Source organism: Trematomus bernacchii, unplaced genomic scaffold, assembly GCF_902827165.1.
Source record: "Trematomus bernacchii unplaced genomic scaffold, fTreBer1.1, whole genome shotgun sequence".
Taxonomy (NCBI): Eukaryota; Metazoa; Chordata; class Actinopteri; order Perciformes; family Nototheniidae; genus Trematomus; species Trematomus bernacchii.
This window is the reverse complement of record NW_022987342.1, coordinates 9,624,901-9,641,592: the sequence shown is the minus strand read 5'-3', so window position 1 is coordinate 9,641,592 and position 16,692 is coordinate 9,624,901. Positions and strand designations below refer to the sequence as shown.

At 39.8% G+C, this 16,692-nt stretch overlaps 1 protein-coding gene across 1 annotated transcript in view; it reads left to right on the top strand.

Moving 5' to 3' along the window:
* naf1 (nuclear assembly factor 1 homolog (S. cerevisiae)) overlaps positions 1-16,204 on the top strand; it is a 17,132-nt gene extending 928 nt beyond the window's left edge. The window contains 9 exon segments of the mRNA XM_034128570.1: positions 305-543; positions 681-808; positions 5,452-5,541; positions 10,435-10,517; positions 10,617-10,777; positions 11,766-11,817; positions 12,281-12,340; positions 12,342-12,369; positions 14,474-16,204. Of these exon segments, the coding sequence (XP_033984461.1) occupies positions 305-543; positions 681-808; positions 5,452-5,541; positions 10,435-10,517; positions 10,617-10,777; positions 11,766-11,817; positions 12,281-12,340; positions 12,342-12,369; positions 14,474-14,883 (1,251 nt within the window). The 3' untranslated portion in view covers positions 14,884-16,204.
* The last annotated feature ends 488 nt before the right edge of the window (positions 16,205-16,692 follow it).

Here is a 16,692-nt window from a genome sequence, read left to right as displayed (position 1 = left end):
TAGTTTGAATGACTTTGTATACTGCAGGGTAGCTTGTGAATTTACTCCAGGTGGAACTAAAGTCTTTTTTAAGTGTTAATCATATTGTTTATCATTATTTGCAAAGTAATTAAAGTTACAGTACAATTACAATGTTTACTTCTGAATTGTAGTGGAATAGAAGTACAGAGTAACATAAAATGGAAGTACAGTACTTGAGTAAATGTAGGCCTACTTAATGACTTGACACTACTCTGGTAATAGATTCTTTCAGTCTTGGGTTTTGAGGTATTTCACCTCAGACCAGCCTTCATCAATTCAAAAGATGTCTATGTTTCAGATGGATGAAAAAATACCAGAGGAGAATGGAGAGACGTTGCCAGCGCATGTGGAGAAGGAAGAGGAGATGGAGGTTACCATGACACCACAACTAGAACATCCCATCGTAACCCCTGGCAACGCAGACATATCAAACACAGAAACACATATGGAGGAAACAACAGCAACACTTTCCTTGCAGAGTGTGTGTAAGACAGAGGCGTGTGAAGATGAGGAGTCAGACAGGTATACACACACACACACACACACACAAGTGGACAAAATGCTGGTTATTAATGTATTTGAGTGAACTGCTTGTTACAGTAAGGGAATGGAAACGATGAACTCCCTCTGATGCTCTTCCTTTCCCTCCCACGTGACAGCTCTTCATCCTCTTCTTCTTCCTCCTCCTCTTCTCCCTTTCCACCTGTTTTGGTGGAGGATGACGATGACGAGGGTTTCAGCCAACCGGCCCCCATCAAAACCAGAGATGAAGTCCTGCTCGAGGTCAGTCTGTGGTTGTATGTTTATAGTTTTTGCTTTAATACCTCCTGTTACTTGGTTTCGGTTGATTGTGTATAGAGTTAGCATTTTACCACTTATCCTTGTCCAGGGTGTCCGTGGGGTCTTAAAAAGTATTAAAAGTTGATAAATCAATTTAGCGAAAATTAAGGCTATTAAAAAGTATTAAAGGGCATTTTCCAAGGTATTACATTTTGTAGCTTGTTTTCAATAAGTATATAAATTGTCCAAAGAGGTTGTATTCTACAGTTTGCCTGAATGTAATCATTGCGTAGGTGTGTAGTGTGAGTCTGTGTAGTTTATTTATGGCATCCCGTTGGATTTGACGTCATCTGAACAGGACATCGCACGCTCACTGCTTGATAGCGCGCGAAGGCCCGTTTACGCCGGTTGTTAAACAACATCGTTATGAGGAAATGCAAGTTTGCGTCCAAATGGTTGGAAGATAAGGAGGAAGGACAATCAATACTGTATATAGTGAATGTGTCGCCAATGTAACTGGTTAAAACTCGAAGTGGCGATGAGGTCTTAAAATGTATGGAAAGGTCTTAAAAAAGGTCTTAAAAGGTATTACATTTGACTTCAGGATTCCTGCATATACCCTGTTGTCTCAAAGTCAATGTTTTTTTTCAAGTGTTTTTGGTTAGATGCCCGAAATAAGCTCTGTGGTTAACACAAGCTGAAGAGATTTTCACATTTTGTTCTACGATACATTATGCAGTGGTTATGCCAATGTTTCCGCTTGCTGTCATATTGTCCGGTAAAAATAATTTGGTATAAGCACAATTGTTTGTGTTAAGTGTACTAAAGAATACGCTTTTTTTGAAGGAAAAATAATATTTCTCCTTCAAGGTTCTTTATTGTCAAACTGACATAGCTACAGAGTAATTATGTTGTTGAAAATCTTATGTCACAGGCATTAGGTGCGGCACACATGCTGCTTTTTTGCATGCACTAATACACTGTTGTTGATGAACACACACCTATTGTTCCGCTCGTCTCAACAAAGACAGATGGAGGATGATTTGACATCAGGAAATAACTGTTACATCGATACAATAAGGAATTTGCTTTGTTAAAAATGTTGTAATATATTGAACTGTCTGTATTTTATGAATGTTAACTGTTAATCGTCTCTCGTACATGGTCACATTGTTTAGTTATACAACAGCGATTGCGCTACAAAACGTTGGAAAGCGACTCTGATGCGCCCTGGTGATCTAACGTTTCAGGGCTCAACGCTAACTTTTAAAAGTGGTTGCCAGGCTGGCAACCAGGCATCAGCTTTTGGTTGCCAAAACTGAAAATACGGTTGCCATTTTTAGTCACCTTTATATTTTAAATAATTAAGATACTATACAGTTATACATCAAACTTAATAATGAACATGTGGTGACACAAAAGACTGTTCAAATGCTTTACAATAAGTAATTAACACAAATTATTTTGAAACTAAAGTGGTAGTTAAACTCGTCCACCTCAATTGCTGGTATACAAAAATACCAGTAATGCAGGCTGTTGTCATGTTCTTCACAGATCCCTCACAAAAACTAGTTCTTGGTCATCCGTTTTCTTCCTTTCAACTGTGGGTTGTCTTGACCCTTTGTGCTGATCCCCACCATAGATCCATTGGCCCTTCAGCATTGAAGTCTTGGATTGGCCAGGGACTAATACATTTTCTAATGTTAAATAAATGAAAACCATTCATAGTTAAGAATTACGTATGAATTATAAGGTAGGCTAGGTCAGTTTGAGAAACCGGCTCGAGATCGCTAGAATTTGAAAATACACAACCGGAGACAATCTGCCACTTCCTTACAGAGCCCCTCCTCCAACACACACAAATGTGCACATGACCATATGAGGGCACGAGATAAGTTTGTGCCCCGATGGAAGGCTGACAGGCAGGTAGGCCATCCAGTTATTTTAGCCGGGCCGGCTTTCCGGCTTCAAATGATTGGTCGTACTTTTTACAGTATTACGGCTTCCACAGATGACATTTTTTTTATGGATTTTTTGTCAAAGCACTTAAGATATTCATTGCTATCGGGAATGTTAAGAGCATTCCATGGAATATAACAAAAAGTGATCTCGAGCCGGTTTCTCAAACTTACCTACCCCTACCTTAATGCTGTAAATACCTTTAATATGTCTAACTATATTTAAAATGTGTTACCCTTTTTATAGAAGTGATTATATTTTTATGCCAATTTACTATGGTAAAGTTTTTGTTTTGCACTTTATTTTGATTAGTAATAAGATCGGGACTCTTATTTTGAAGGAACTTTTACCGGAAGTGAATGGACAATGGAGCAGAATGTACACATTATATTTTCGCCTCAAAGGACTTTACCCATTTCCTCTTTTGCTTATCATAGAGTGGCGAAGTCACGCCCATCTACTTCCGGTCCATGGGACCTTATTTCGGAAAAATAATGTATTGAAGTCAATGGAGATGAGCAAACTTATCTTTCGATCCCGTTTGGAATTGTGCCATGAATTACACGTATGATGTTTGTCAATCTTCATAAAACAATAATTTCCATGTCAAAAAGTCCAGTTTTGTCGTAAAAACTGTTGAAATATAAGACTATGAAAAATACGCAACTAGAAAGACTACCAAATCCCAGAGTCGCGTAAGTGATGTCACAATTGGTTTTCCTCCACTAAAATAGAGATAGCTAAGATAAGATAACGCCATATAGATGAATCTATCTATATGGCGGCTGGCTAAGATAAGATAAACTTTAACAAGATGCCTGTGTGCTTAGTTACCAGGTTGTTATCATACCCAGCAATGGGTCTTGCTAGTTCTTTTGCTTCTACCGTCTGATGAAAGGACCAGGAGTGGCTTGATCAAGTTAGCTACCTAGCTAGTAGCTAGCACGTTTAGTTAGCATTACAAGCCTTGTCATTTTATATAGCCCTTAACATGAAGTAAACCCATTAGTACACAAAAATGTTAACAGTAAGAGTAGTATGTCATATTTCGTGAAACCCTTTGAAGAGTACTGTCACCGGTGGTGGTCATTCTATAATACACAATTTAAGCCCGGGGGAGAAATGCGAAACGCTAACGATCTTTCTACTTCATGCTATCCTGCACCAAATGGTTGACATTACACATTAAAACGGACCCAGGCGAGTGTTCAGAGAGATATCCAAAGGAAGGCAGGCAGGCCGCTTTGCATGACATTCATTCAGGACGTGTTTCATTGTGGTGATAGTGGAGGGTAGTCCAATCTTTTTGTTTGACAAATGACGTAGTACTGCCATATCTTGGGTTGACGTGTTGTTTGTTGACCAGAGATTTTGGTTAGTTCCATTGAGCGTTGTTCACACAAAACAAATGTGTTACTTCACAGTTTTACGACACATTTTTTTTTTTTTGACTTGCAAAATTATCTTTTAAATTGACAAACATATGCTGTAATTCGTGGCACAATTCAAACGGGATCGAAAGATAATCTTTCTCTCTCCATTGACTTCAATACATTAATTTTTCCGAAATAAGGTCCCATGGAGGTCCGCCGGAAGGGGAGGGACTTCGCCACTCTATTCGGGTTCACCTTGCGCTTTATCAGTTGAATCACTTTGAACATTCGTTTGAGATGTTGACGGGTTGGCCAAACCTTTTACCCCACAGTCAAACAACTTAATTTGCTTCGCCATTTTTTGTAAAACAAACACACGGCGCACGCGAGTAACTTGCATCGCTTTTCTGGCTCCGTAATCACACCAATTGCACGTGCAACTTAAGTATCAGGTTCCGACTGGTCCACAACAATAATTTAATATCACTCTGACTACAACAAATACAATACAATACAGCTTTATTTATACAGCACTTTAAACCTCCAGACCAAAGTGCTGTACAAGCAAATGAACAAACAAACATACAAAAAATAACACAGCACAGCTCACACACCATAAAACAAGTACAAGTAAAAACAATAGACAATTTAAAAGCAATAAAAGCAACGCTCTAAAAGATGTTAATACGCTAAGGGTAGAAGAGGTGGTTTTAAGAAGCGATTTCAAAGCAGCCAGTGTGGGCAGCCTGTCTGATGTGCAGGGGCACATCGTTCCACAGTGTGGGAGCCGCTACAGAGAAGCAACGGCCCCCTCTGAGCTTTGACTTGGTTCTGGGCACATTCAGGAGCAGTTGATCCGCTGACCTGAGAGGGGTGGTTTGGGTGTGTGTAAGGGTGTAGCAGCTCAGAAAGATAAATAATAATTAATAATTAACATTTATCTATTTTGGGGTGCACATTTTGCTGTTTGCTGTCCTGTATTTCTTTATGTTAAACACTGGTATAAAAATTTGATAGAATATCTCGTATTTGTCCGGTAAATTGAAGTCTTACTGCGTCACTTTTACCAACACAATGGTTTTGCGCTGCCATGGGACCGTGATATATTCCATTTATAGCCTTACGTTTTTTTTACTTCTGGCTAGTGCATTTTAAGTTGAATATCATAACGTGGAGTACTTACTATTGTGGTCATCACAGCACCAGTCTTTACAGAACTTGAAAAAAAATAAGGACATAATAACCTAAAGGGGATATCGTGTCAACAAACGTACCTTCAAACCAGACCAAAGCTGGACCCTGTGTCTGTGTGTAGGAGCTGCCAGCCGTGAGGAGGTGTTGGTGTCCTTACCAGAAGATGCAGAACTAAAGCCTGTAGGCACAGTCTCCAGTATTGTACAGCAACTTGGTAAGTAAGAACACACACTCACGCTTGAGGTCACACTGCAAACACAAACTGTCTGGTAACTTTTTCCCCACTTCTTTAGAAATCAAAGTGGCAGCCTTGATGAGAGGTGTTTGGATTATCTAGATCAGCGGTTCCCAACCTTTTTCAACGGGGGGGGGGGGCCTCGCTGCGGGGACATTCTACAGATGGCCAGTCCGCCCCCTGAAAATGTCTATGCACACGTGTAAATAATAATAATAATAAAAAGGAAAGGAAAGGAACTTCAATGCTTCCTAAATGATCTCCTTTTACAAAGGATACACTGGACCACCCTTTTAAAATGAAAAGGACATAATGCCAGCCCACAATTCCTTGCAGTTACAGGTGCGTATATGTTTTGAACTTTCAACATGTTAAACCTAAGGGCAATTTCTGACAATACGCTGATACTGTTGAATCAATCAATCAATCAATGTTTATTTATATAGCCCAATGTCACAAATGTTAACATTTGTCTCAGTGGACTTCAACAGTTTGTACAGAATATCAGTATGACAATACGACACCCTCTGTCCTTAACCCTCACATCGTACAAGGAAAAACTTCCGGAGAAAACCCACAGTTTAAAGGGGAACATGGGAGAAAACCTCAGGGAGAGCAACAGAGGAGGGATCCCTCTCCCAGGACGGACAGAAGTGCAATATGATGCCGTGTGTAAATTTTAAAAGATAATACATTTGCAACATAGGTAGTCCAACTGTTTGGAAATGCATGTGTCTATAATAAGAAGATGAATCACCACGCGGATATCCATCCAGGACTTATGATCCAGGACCACAGCAGCAGGCACAGCCACTCCGGATCCCGGCGTATATAGACACCAAAAGAAATTTGGGGGAAGCTGGGTTATTCGGAACATGAGAGTAACAGGTACAGACAGAGAGAAGGAAGAAGTAGAAGTAAGGTGTCCCCCGACAAACTAAGCCTATAGCAGCAAAAACTAGGGGCTGAATCTAATCAGCCCTAACTATAAGCTTTATCAAAAAGGAAGGTCTTAAGCGCACTCTTAAAACGGATAGGGTGTCTGCCGCCCGAACACAAACTGGAAGCTGATTCCACAAATGTGGAGCTTGATAAGAAAAGGCTCTGGCTCCCATTGTACTTTTAGAGACTCTAGGAACAACCAACACCCTGCATTCTTGGAACGCAATGCCCTAGTAGGACAGTAGGGTATAATGAGTTCTTTAAGGTAAGATGGCGCCTGCCCATTAAGGGCTTTGTAGGCGAGAAGAAGAATTTTAAATTCTATCCTGTGTTCTATAGGGAGCCAGTGTAAGGCAGCCAGAACAGGAGTAAGTAATGTGGTCCCTTTTCCTAACTCTGGTTAGTACACGTGCTGCAGCATTTTGAATCAGCTGAAGCGACTTAACTGACTTCTTGGTACACCCTGATAATAACGGGCCGTCTCCACCGGCAGCGTTAAAAATCTTGAAACACTTTCTGCCCATTCACTTTGAATGGGGTGACGTCACTCACTTTTTTCGCTTTCGCCGGAAATGCATTGTGGGCAGGGCGAGCGGAGATTCTCAGGATTTTTCAAGATCCAAAGTTGAACAATGTTCAACTTTTGACAGCTGAGGAGGAAGCGGCAGCCAATCAAATCCCGTGTACGCAAATCTGACAGTTCAAGCTCTAGCCAATCAAACGGCGTGTATGCTGGAGAGACATACCGCAGATCATTCCTCATATTCCAAAAAATGGAGGAGAAATTAGCGTAGCGAATCAATCACCCGGTTGCTTTATGACCAGACCTACCGGGATATAAACCGGAGGGAGCCAGGCATGGGAGGGAGGTGGCAGAGACAGTGGTATGTTTTCGCCTGTTTTGGGGAGTTTATATCAGTTTACTTCGGGCTTTTTGGCTTCGTATGTCGCGGGCGGGAGATTCCATGTGATTGGTTGATCGCAAAAAATCCCCAAGCCTTCAGATACGCCCACCTCCAAGATTTTTTAACGCTGCCGTGGAGACGGCCCGTAAAGAGTTACAATAATCCAGCCTTGAAGTAAACAAATGCATGGACTAGTTTCTCTTCATCGTTTTGAGGCAAGATATTGCCTGATCTTTGCTATGTTACGTAGATGGAAGTAGGTGGTCCTTGAAATTGATTTTATGTGGGCGTTAAAGGATAAATCCTGATCAAATATAACACCAAGATTCCTTACAGTCTCACTGGAGGCCAAATTAATGCCATCCATAGTTAGTATATCTTTAGATAATTTGTTACGTAGATTCTTTGGGTCGAGTACAATAACTTCAGTTTTTGGCCGTGTTTAACATCAAAAGTTTAAGGTCATCCACGTTTTTAAGTCCTTGAGGCAAGTCTTACATTTTATTTAGATGATTAATTTCATCAGGCTTGATTGATAAATATAGTTGAGTATCATCCGCATAACAATGAAAATGTACAGAATGATTCCTTATAATATTGCCTAACGGAAGCATATATAATGTGAACAAAATAGGTCCAAAGCTCTGAGCCTGTGGCACTCCATGGCTAACTGGTCTGCATGGAAGATTCATCGTTGACACATACAAATGAGAGCGTTCAGATAGATAGGACCTAAACCAGCCTAAAGCAGTTCCCTGTATGCCAACTAAGTGCTCTAGTCTTTGCAATAAGAATGTTCATGGTTGATAGTATCAAATGCAGCACTGAGATCGAGCAAAACAAGAAAAGAGACACGTCCTTTGTCTGAGGCTATTAGAAGGTCATTTGTGACTTTAACCAGAGCTGTCTCTGTGCTATGATGTGTTCTAAGCCAGACTGAAAATCTTCAAATAAATCATTGTTTTTTAACTGTTAAACCCCAAGGACCCGCCGAAGGGTCCGAAAATGCTACATCTGCTAGCACCAGTGTGATCTCGAAAGTGTCATTTATGAAACTATTAATGTTCCACACCCAGCTGACGGGAAGAAACTCAGCTAACTGACTATACGAAAAAAATAAAATAAAAATAATAATAATTCCCACAAGAAGCCCTTAGCAAATACGGACTAATGCTATTTCTGCTCATAACTCACAAAAATTATCATTTATAATTATTTCTGCGCAAACACATCATCTGAAAGCTGAGATTCCACAGATTCCATGGGTATACACCCCATCACTGCAGGCAATAATTCACTGAGCTAGCAGCCAGAACATAGCAAATAAAAAACATCAGTTTTCAAAATTTTACAATTTCTTTCTTTTTTTTTCTTTTTTTTTTTTTTATGGAATGAATAACCATAGTGATGATTCAATGTTATAAAATGATTTTTACAGTCTAGTACCTGAAAAAGGTCAAATGGCACTGATGGAACCAGATGTGCCCAAAGCTTATTCCGCCTGGACTGTTTTTCCCTAAATATCTCTAAAAAGGTCAATTTTCACTTGTTTTGCCTCAATCTTGATACAGTACTTATTATATGTTATACTTTGGATTCCTAAAGCTTTTAGGCTACTAACCCATCATTCAAGGGTGGTTTTCACTAGAAGTAATGTTTTTTTTTTAGGCGGAGGTAAGAATTTACACTTTTTTACTATGTTCCATCTGAATTCACTCTGACACAGAAACATCTATATTGATTCTGACACTTCTACATCCATCTCACCGATGTAACCTTGCTTTGAGAAAAAATATTATTAATTTAACCCTTTTAGAAGTGAAGTTATAGTCATTTGTTCTGGGCATGTCATTTTCGAGCCTGAAACCTGAAAAACAGGCTTGGGGCTCTAACAGGTTAAGTAATCACATAACTGTTTTGCGACCTGCTTTCTCAAGAATTTTGAGAGGAACGGAAGATTAGAAATAGGTCTATAGTTGGCTAAAACCTCTGGATCGAGGTTGTGCTTTTTAAGAAGCGGTTTTATCACTGCTACTTTGAATGATTGTGGAACATAGCCTGATAATAAAGACATATTCATAATATTTAATAAAGAAGTGCTAACTAATGGAAAAACGTCCTTTAACAGCTTAGTGGGAATCGGGTCTAAGATACACGTTGATGGTTTAGAAGAGAGAATCATTGAATTTAATTGTTCAAGGTTATGGCTGAAAAGCATTCTAATTTACTATCTAGTGTAATATTAGAACTTACATTTCCGGGAGCTGTTGATAACACTATACTGGTCAAAGGCAAGAGGTCATTAATTTGGTTTCTAAGAGTAACAATTTTATCGTTAAAAAAGCACATAAAATCATTACTACTGAGTGCTATGGGAATAGAAGGCTCAACAGAGCTGTGGCTCTCTCTTCATCAAAATAAAGCCAACATCTACTGAAAGTGTTTTTGTAAGCAATTTCTTTTTATCTCAACATGTTTAAATTGTGATATGCACAGTAGCAGATGAGTAGGTTTAACAAATTATTTTGTATTCTAATAGTTTGAAACAATCATACTTCAGGATTCATGTTGTTTAATATGAGTGGACAGGAGGGTACGAGCAACCATTTTTGTTCTATTTCCTTTTTTTATTTGGAATTGATATCTTGGTTAACAATATATTTTCCACTGTTGTCCATGTTTATGAAGCCAGCATGAAACAACATGATAAGAACACACAGGGTGAAGTATCTAGATATGCTTTCAGTAGTTTGTGAACTGTAAAATGTACTTTCCCCACGACGAACATCCATAACATCCTTCGTTGTTGCATCATATTAACGTCGCCTAGTGTACGTGCAGTCAAATTCTCTTTGCAACTCAGTGGTCCTGATGAATTCTACTATCGTCGTTCCTTTAACCCCATGACATTTTCACTGAGGTTAGGGAAAAGTGTTTATGAATAGACATAGGAACAGATTTTTTTTTAAAGTTCAACCTAGAAATGTGGTCGAGTGTAATTTTCATCTCTGTCCTGTCTCTGCAGTGATAATCCAGTCTCTGAAGGACACGCCCCCTCTGACTGACGACAGCGTCATCTTCACATCTGATAGGCTGGCTGTTGGCAAGGTGTGTGTCTGTCTGTGTGTGTCTCTCTTTACCTCTGACCAGGTGTGTTTAATGTCCTCAGTGTGTTCCTGCGTGCTAATGTCCTGTTGATGCGTTCAGGTGTTCGAGGTGTTCGGTCCGGTCTCCAGTCCGCTGTACATTCTGCGCTTCAGCTCTGAGGAGCAGATCAGAAGCAAAGGGCTGACAGAGGGACTGACTCTGTATTACACACCTTCCATCAAAGAATACGCAAAATACATCCTCACTCAACAGCTCCAAGTGTAAGTGCATGCTGCTCATTAAAGTTCAGGCTTTTAGAAGTGCTGTGCAGCTGCTGCGGGGCGGTAAGAATGTATAGGGTTCTGACTTAAAACTTTGCAATGTCACTTCATTGTGGAGCGTTATTAATACAATAGACAATAAAATTAACAAATAATGTTTCACCCATTTGTTTGATTAAATAAATAAAAAAGTGTCTTACATTTATATTTGTGTGGCTACGCAACCCAGTCTCACGGCATTTCGTGTTATAGTCACGAAATGAATCTATTGATTCGTGTTCACCAACACAATTTCCCCATTTTCGTGTCACACAGAACGATTTTAAAAGCAATGTAAATAATAACAAATTAGAAGGAAAAAAAGATTAAAAAAAATACAGATTTCAGTATTCTGACACAGAACGAGTTTAGAAGCAATGTATTTCTATTGGTAGTATGTTTCGTGCCTGCACCAAATAATACAAATTAGAAGGAAAAAAAGATTTAAAAATACAGATTTCAGTATTCTGAGGCTCTGAGCCACATTTATTTTCCTCGCGGACGGCAAAAAAAGTCCGACATTATACAATTTAAAATAAAAACAATAATGGTGGCTTGATATTGAGTAAGAAAATGTTTTTATGAACCACACAGCTTCCGGTCTTCCAAGACCCGATCGGACAAAAAGACGTGTTGCAGGCAAAAAACATACTACCAATAGAAATACATTGCTTTTAAAATCGTTCTGTGTGACACGAAAAAAAGGGGAAAATCGTGTTGGTGAACATGAATCAATAGATTAAATGTATTTCGTGACTATTACACGAAATGCCGTGAGACTGGGTTGGGCTATGCGCAAAACCTCTTGAAGGCTTTGTTTATGCTGTATGATAGGGAATGGCCTGATAATTATCATCGTATCATCCTTGTTTCTTTTTAAGTAGCCATCACTTTTGACACCTTAAAGTGAACTAACTTGTGAGTCATAATGAAAATACTTTTGCTTCAGCTTCAAGGGATCTGATGCATCTTGGAAGAACGACCAAGAACCACCAGCGGAGGTAAGCACAAAGACTGTGTTTAAACACCTCTGTTTGATCAACTAAAGCTACAATTAGCCTCTATCTTATCTGTACTATACTGAAAACAGGTTCAGAGACAATGTTGGCTTCAAACACTAGCATTTAGCGTCGGCTGACTCGCTACATAACGGACAATACAATTATATCTTTGTTCATTTGACACATCACTAGAAGGTTGACGTGTGTGAAGATTATATTTTGACACCATTTCTAAGTTACCCAAGCATCTTTTTCTGCATCATTTCCTTAGAAAAGTGTTATTTGCACAAATTAGACTAAATATAAATGCTGAAACATGTTTATTAGCTAAGTGTTGTGACTATCCTGTGTTTCAGGAGTCATAAAACAAGTCAATCTGATGAAGCTGAAAAGGTTCAAATCCTCCTAACAAAGTAAAGTGAATCTGTAGTTTCCACTCTGCTCTTCTCTGTCCTATCCCCAGGCTTTAGATTACAGCGATGATGAGAAGGAACATGAAGCCAAGAGGAAAGGGAAAAAACGCCAGGAAGAAGAGGGCCAATAACCAAACAGGTATCTGCTCACAGTAACTCACATGTTAGCATGCTTTTTATGCTGATTTCATCTGAAAGAAGTCAAGAGATGAATAGATAAGAAGATAATTTATAGCAAACAACATTTCCTTATAGCTTAGTCCATTATGCTAGACACAAATAGCACCACAGAACACAACAACAGTATTAGAACTTTTTAGTTTAATTTGCTAGAAAAGTAATATTAAAGGGGACCTATCATGCAAAATGCACTTTTTGATGTGTTTTATACATAAATATGTGTCAGAAAATAAAACCCTCTCTTTTCCTCCGTACCCAAATCTCTAAAAACGGGGCTACAACAGAGCTGATCCAGATTTGCGTCCGATATGACTTAGGCCCAATCCCAAACCACGCCCTACACCCTACCCCTACACACTCCCCCTCCGTGACGGAGTGAACTCTGTGGAGTGACACTCGCAGCTCAACGAGGCTCCCTCCTGTCAGATGGAGGGAGTAAATACAGCGGCAAGCTTTGGGACAAACTCCCCTCTCTCCGGCAGAAACAGGAAATGCCGTAACTGTATCTAACAACGGTTTCAAATCAGCATCTCTTTGACAAAACATTACAATTAAGAACTCAAATAAAACTCCAAACATCTTTAATTGTGGTTTTTTGTAAAGCTCTTTTAGTTTTAAACCTGATGTTTATAAGTTTCTTAGTTTTTGCAACAGTCTGTAAATATACACAACTTTATAATAAAATGCACACATTTACCTTTTTCAAGACTAAACACAGGTATGATCCTAAGTAAAAAACATATGAGGTTATCATGAGGTTGTTAACATCGCAGTTCATCAGTGGATGTTTGCTGGAACTGTTTGTAAACAGCGTGTTTCCTGACGGACACACACAGCGTGACTCCGGTCAGGTAGAGACCGGTCTCCAGTCAGCACCGCTGCAGACTCGCTGTTTGAGGGCTTGATAGCCCACTCCCCCTCCACACTCGTTGGTTTGGAACAGCACTTAATGTGGCGGACCCTCCGCGCAAACGGAGGGGTAGGGTGTAGGGGGCGGTTTGGGATTGGGCCTGGGCCTTCATATCGGAAATGTGGACCCACGGCACTATCAGAAAGTTGCTATCAGAAACAATGCCCGACTGTTTTGGACGTAATATGGTCGGCGTTTACATTAGCATCGCTAACACTCAGAGCTAACCTGTACTGGAGAGCATGTGTGTGAAAAGGAACTCACCTTGTGGTATAAAAATAGCATGATGGGTGCACTTTAAAAGTCACCTATCATGCTATTTTTAGTCAATAGCAAATGTCTATGAAGTGTTTTGCTCAAAATACCAAACGGATCACCCATTCTAGTCATGCCTCATATCCCTCTATTTCACTTCCTGTTTCAAAAGTGCTGTTTTTCGGTATAAAGCTTTATACCACAAGGTGAGTGCCTTTTTATTTCCTGCTTCTTCACACACATGCTCTCTCCAGTATAGGTTAGCTCTGAGTGTTAGCGATGCTAATGTAAACACCGACCATATTACGTCCAAAAAAGTTGGGCATTGATTCTGATAGCAACGTTTCTGATAGTGCTGTGGGTCTGCATTGCCGATATTACGTCAAATCTGGATCAGCCCCGTTGTACCCCCATTTTTAGAGATTTGGGTACGGAGGAAAAGAGAGAGGGTTTTATTTTCTGACGCTGCGTGAGTTCCCTGACACACCGGGGACACATATTTATGTATAAAAGACATCAAAAAGTGCATTTTGCATGATAGGTCCCCTTTAACAAACATTAACAATTGTGAATTCTCTTGGCAGATAATATGGCCAGCATTTTTAATTTTCAAAATAAGACATCAGGTGAACATTCTCCAAAACAATGGAATAGCCTTGTTATATGCTCCTGGTAGAATATCCTTAGGTGCTAGCTCAGTTAGCTTAGCGCCGCTCCTGGTCGGGCTGGTAGACGCCATGGAAGACGGGTCAAGGCCGCTGAACTGAATCCAATCCCCACAAAAAAAGACACAATTGTGCGCAAAAATGAAGCTTACCTCATGGGGGCTGGGGAAAGTGTTAAACCCTCACGTAGAAGATGATTGACAGCCATCTATTCTTTCTTATTTCCTCTCCAGATAATCCTGCCAATGTTACCCAGAACACTTTGCAGCATCATCAGCAGCAGCATCAGCAGCATCAGCAGCAGCAGCAGCAGCAGCAGCATAACGCCAGGGGTTTCCCACCGAGACATGCAGGAGCTCCCCTCAGGCATCACAACCCGAGGAATAAACAGCCAGCATTCAGCCACACAGCCCCTCCACACACACACAGACACACACACGTGCCCCCCATGTACCTCCCCCCTCCCTGTCCTTACCCTCCTCATCCACCTCCTCATCCTCACTTCTTTCCCCCACCCAACTTCCCCATGTACCCTCCTCCTCCCCCCCCTCCTCACTCTTTCTTCAATCCGTCTTTCTCCTCTCCTCGCTGGCCACCAAACTTCTCTGACCTCCCTCCTCCTCCCCCTCCCCCGCCTCAGTGATGCCCCCTCACCCTCTGTACATGTAGACTTTAGACCAGTGTTTATTAAGCTGTACAGTCAGTGATATTAGAATGAAACATGATCAGCTATATGCTGTTACTAACCACATATACATATATAGTTCCTTATCTAAATGGTATCATATTCCAAATGTGACTTTCTGTCTTTGACAAATCTCCACTGCATTCACACATGCTCTGAAAAATAATCACCTTAAAACACTGAACCCTGGAGAGGCTGAAGCTGTATGCAGATGTTGTGGCAGCAGCACTCTTGATTCCCCCACTAACACAACACATAGTTGTTTTCTATTCTAACCAAACAGAAAGATGTTAGCAATGGTCAGGGGCTTCCTGATTATATACAATTTATAATTCTCCATCTTACACCTGTATTCTTACAGCAGGAGAAATGAACTGGCCAATAGTATCACAGTTTGTAACTGCCATGCCCAGCGTGGCTCTGGCATTAGATAACATTCCTCCTGGGCTGCATTCCAAATCTCATACTTCCTCAGTTTACTCTCAGTATGTTCTGCAGCGTTCCGAGTGTGTGCATGCAGGATAAAGACACACTGCTTACACACTTTAGACTGTGACCACATGCTGTAGAACAACCTTTTATTATTGGCATACTGAATTTCACATACTCATTGTGTTGGTAGTATGGGCATTCGAATGCACCCCTGATCTCAGACTGACAAATGTGCAGCGGCCTATTAATGAAACATGTTTAAGGCTCATGCAGGGGTCAGTATTTTTCACATTTGTGTTTTTGGTAAATCTTCCTTGGAGGTAGAATTACGTGCATTCTAAGCAGATTGTGAATGCTGTGCATCACAGTGTGTGAGAGGCTCATATACACAATGTAGAAACTAACTAGTGCTACGTTGGTTTTAGTTCACCTGGATTAATTAAGAAAGAAAGGATTATGTTAAGAGTAAAATAGAGCAGCAACTCCTTTTTATTTTTTGTAATCGGTTTTTTTATGTAGCAACTTGATAATGGCTGAAATAATAGACGGCTAGATTGGAGTTGAGTTTAAGACGTACATAAAATGTCTAAAGAACTCAGCGTTCTCTATGATTTATGACCGACTGTATATATATATATATATATATATACAGTGGGAGACTGGAAGAGCAGATGAAGGTTTTAAGATGATTTGTTGAAAAGTCAATCACTCAACTCATTTGTCCTGTTAGGATAAAATTCATGTCATTTTATATGTACTATATTTTTTTCACCAGAATGCTCTGTCGGTGTTGACACTTCCACATTTCATGAGCTGCGTCAATGGAAATAAATGTCTAAGAGCAACATGTTTGTGTAAGCCTGTTGTGTAAAGCTGCTGCTGTTCCCCAACAGGACATTACTACACAGTGACACGAACATGTCACTGATAATCATCTAATCACTTACATTGAAATGCTAAAGCACGAGGTAAGGGTTGATTGACAGTCAGGGATTGTAGACGGACACCATCAGATTACATTAGAATAGCTCATGAAATCATTTATCTTGGTTTGAAGTCATTTCAGAAGGATTCTTAGAATGACTTGAAGGTATATCATATCACATATACATGTTTAATTTTGAAATGGGAAAGTTGATTTTCTGATATGACGAACAGGTCTCATTGTTACATTTATATAAACAGTATGAACATAACACACCAAGCATGACACATAAAGCAAACATTATTTTTAACATATATTTAGTTAGAAAGAAAAATAATCTCACCTTTATATTTTCAAAAAAGGTTAATAATTCACATTTACAGTTTTTTTCAGTTGCTAACACACAAAGA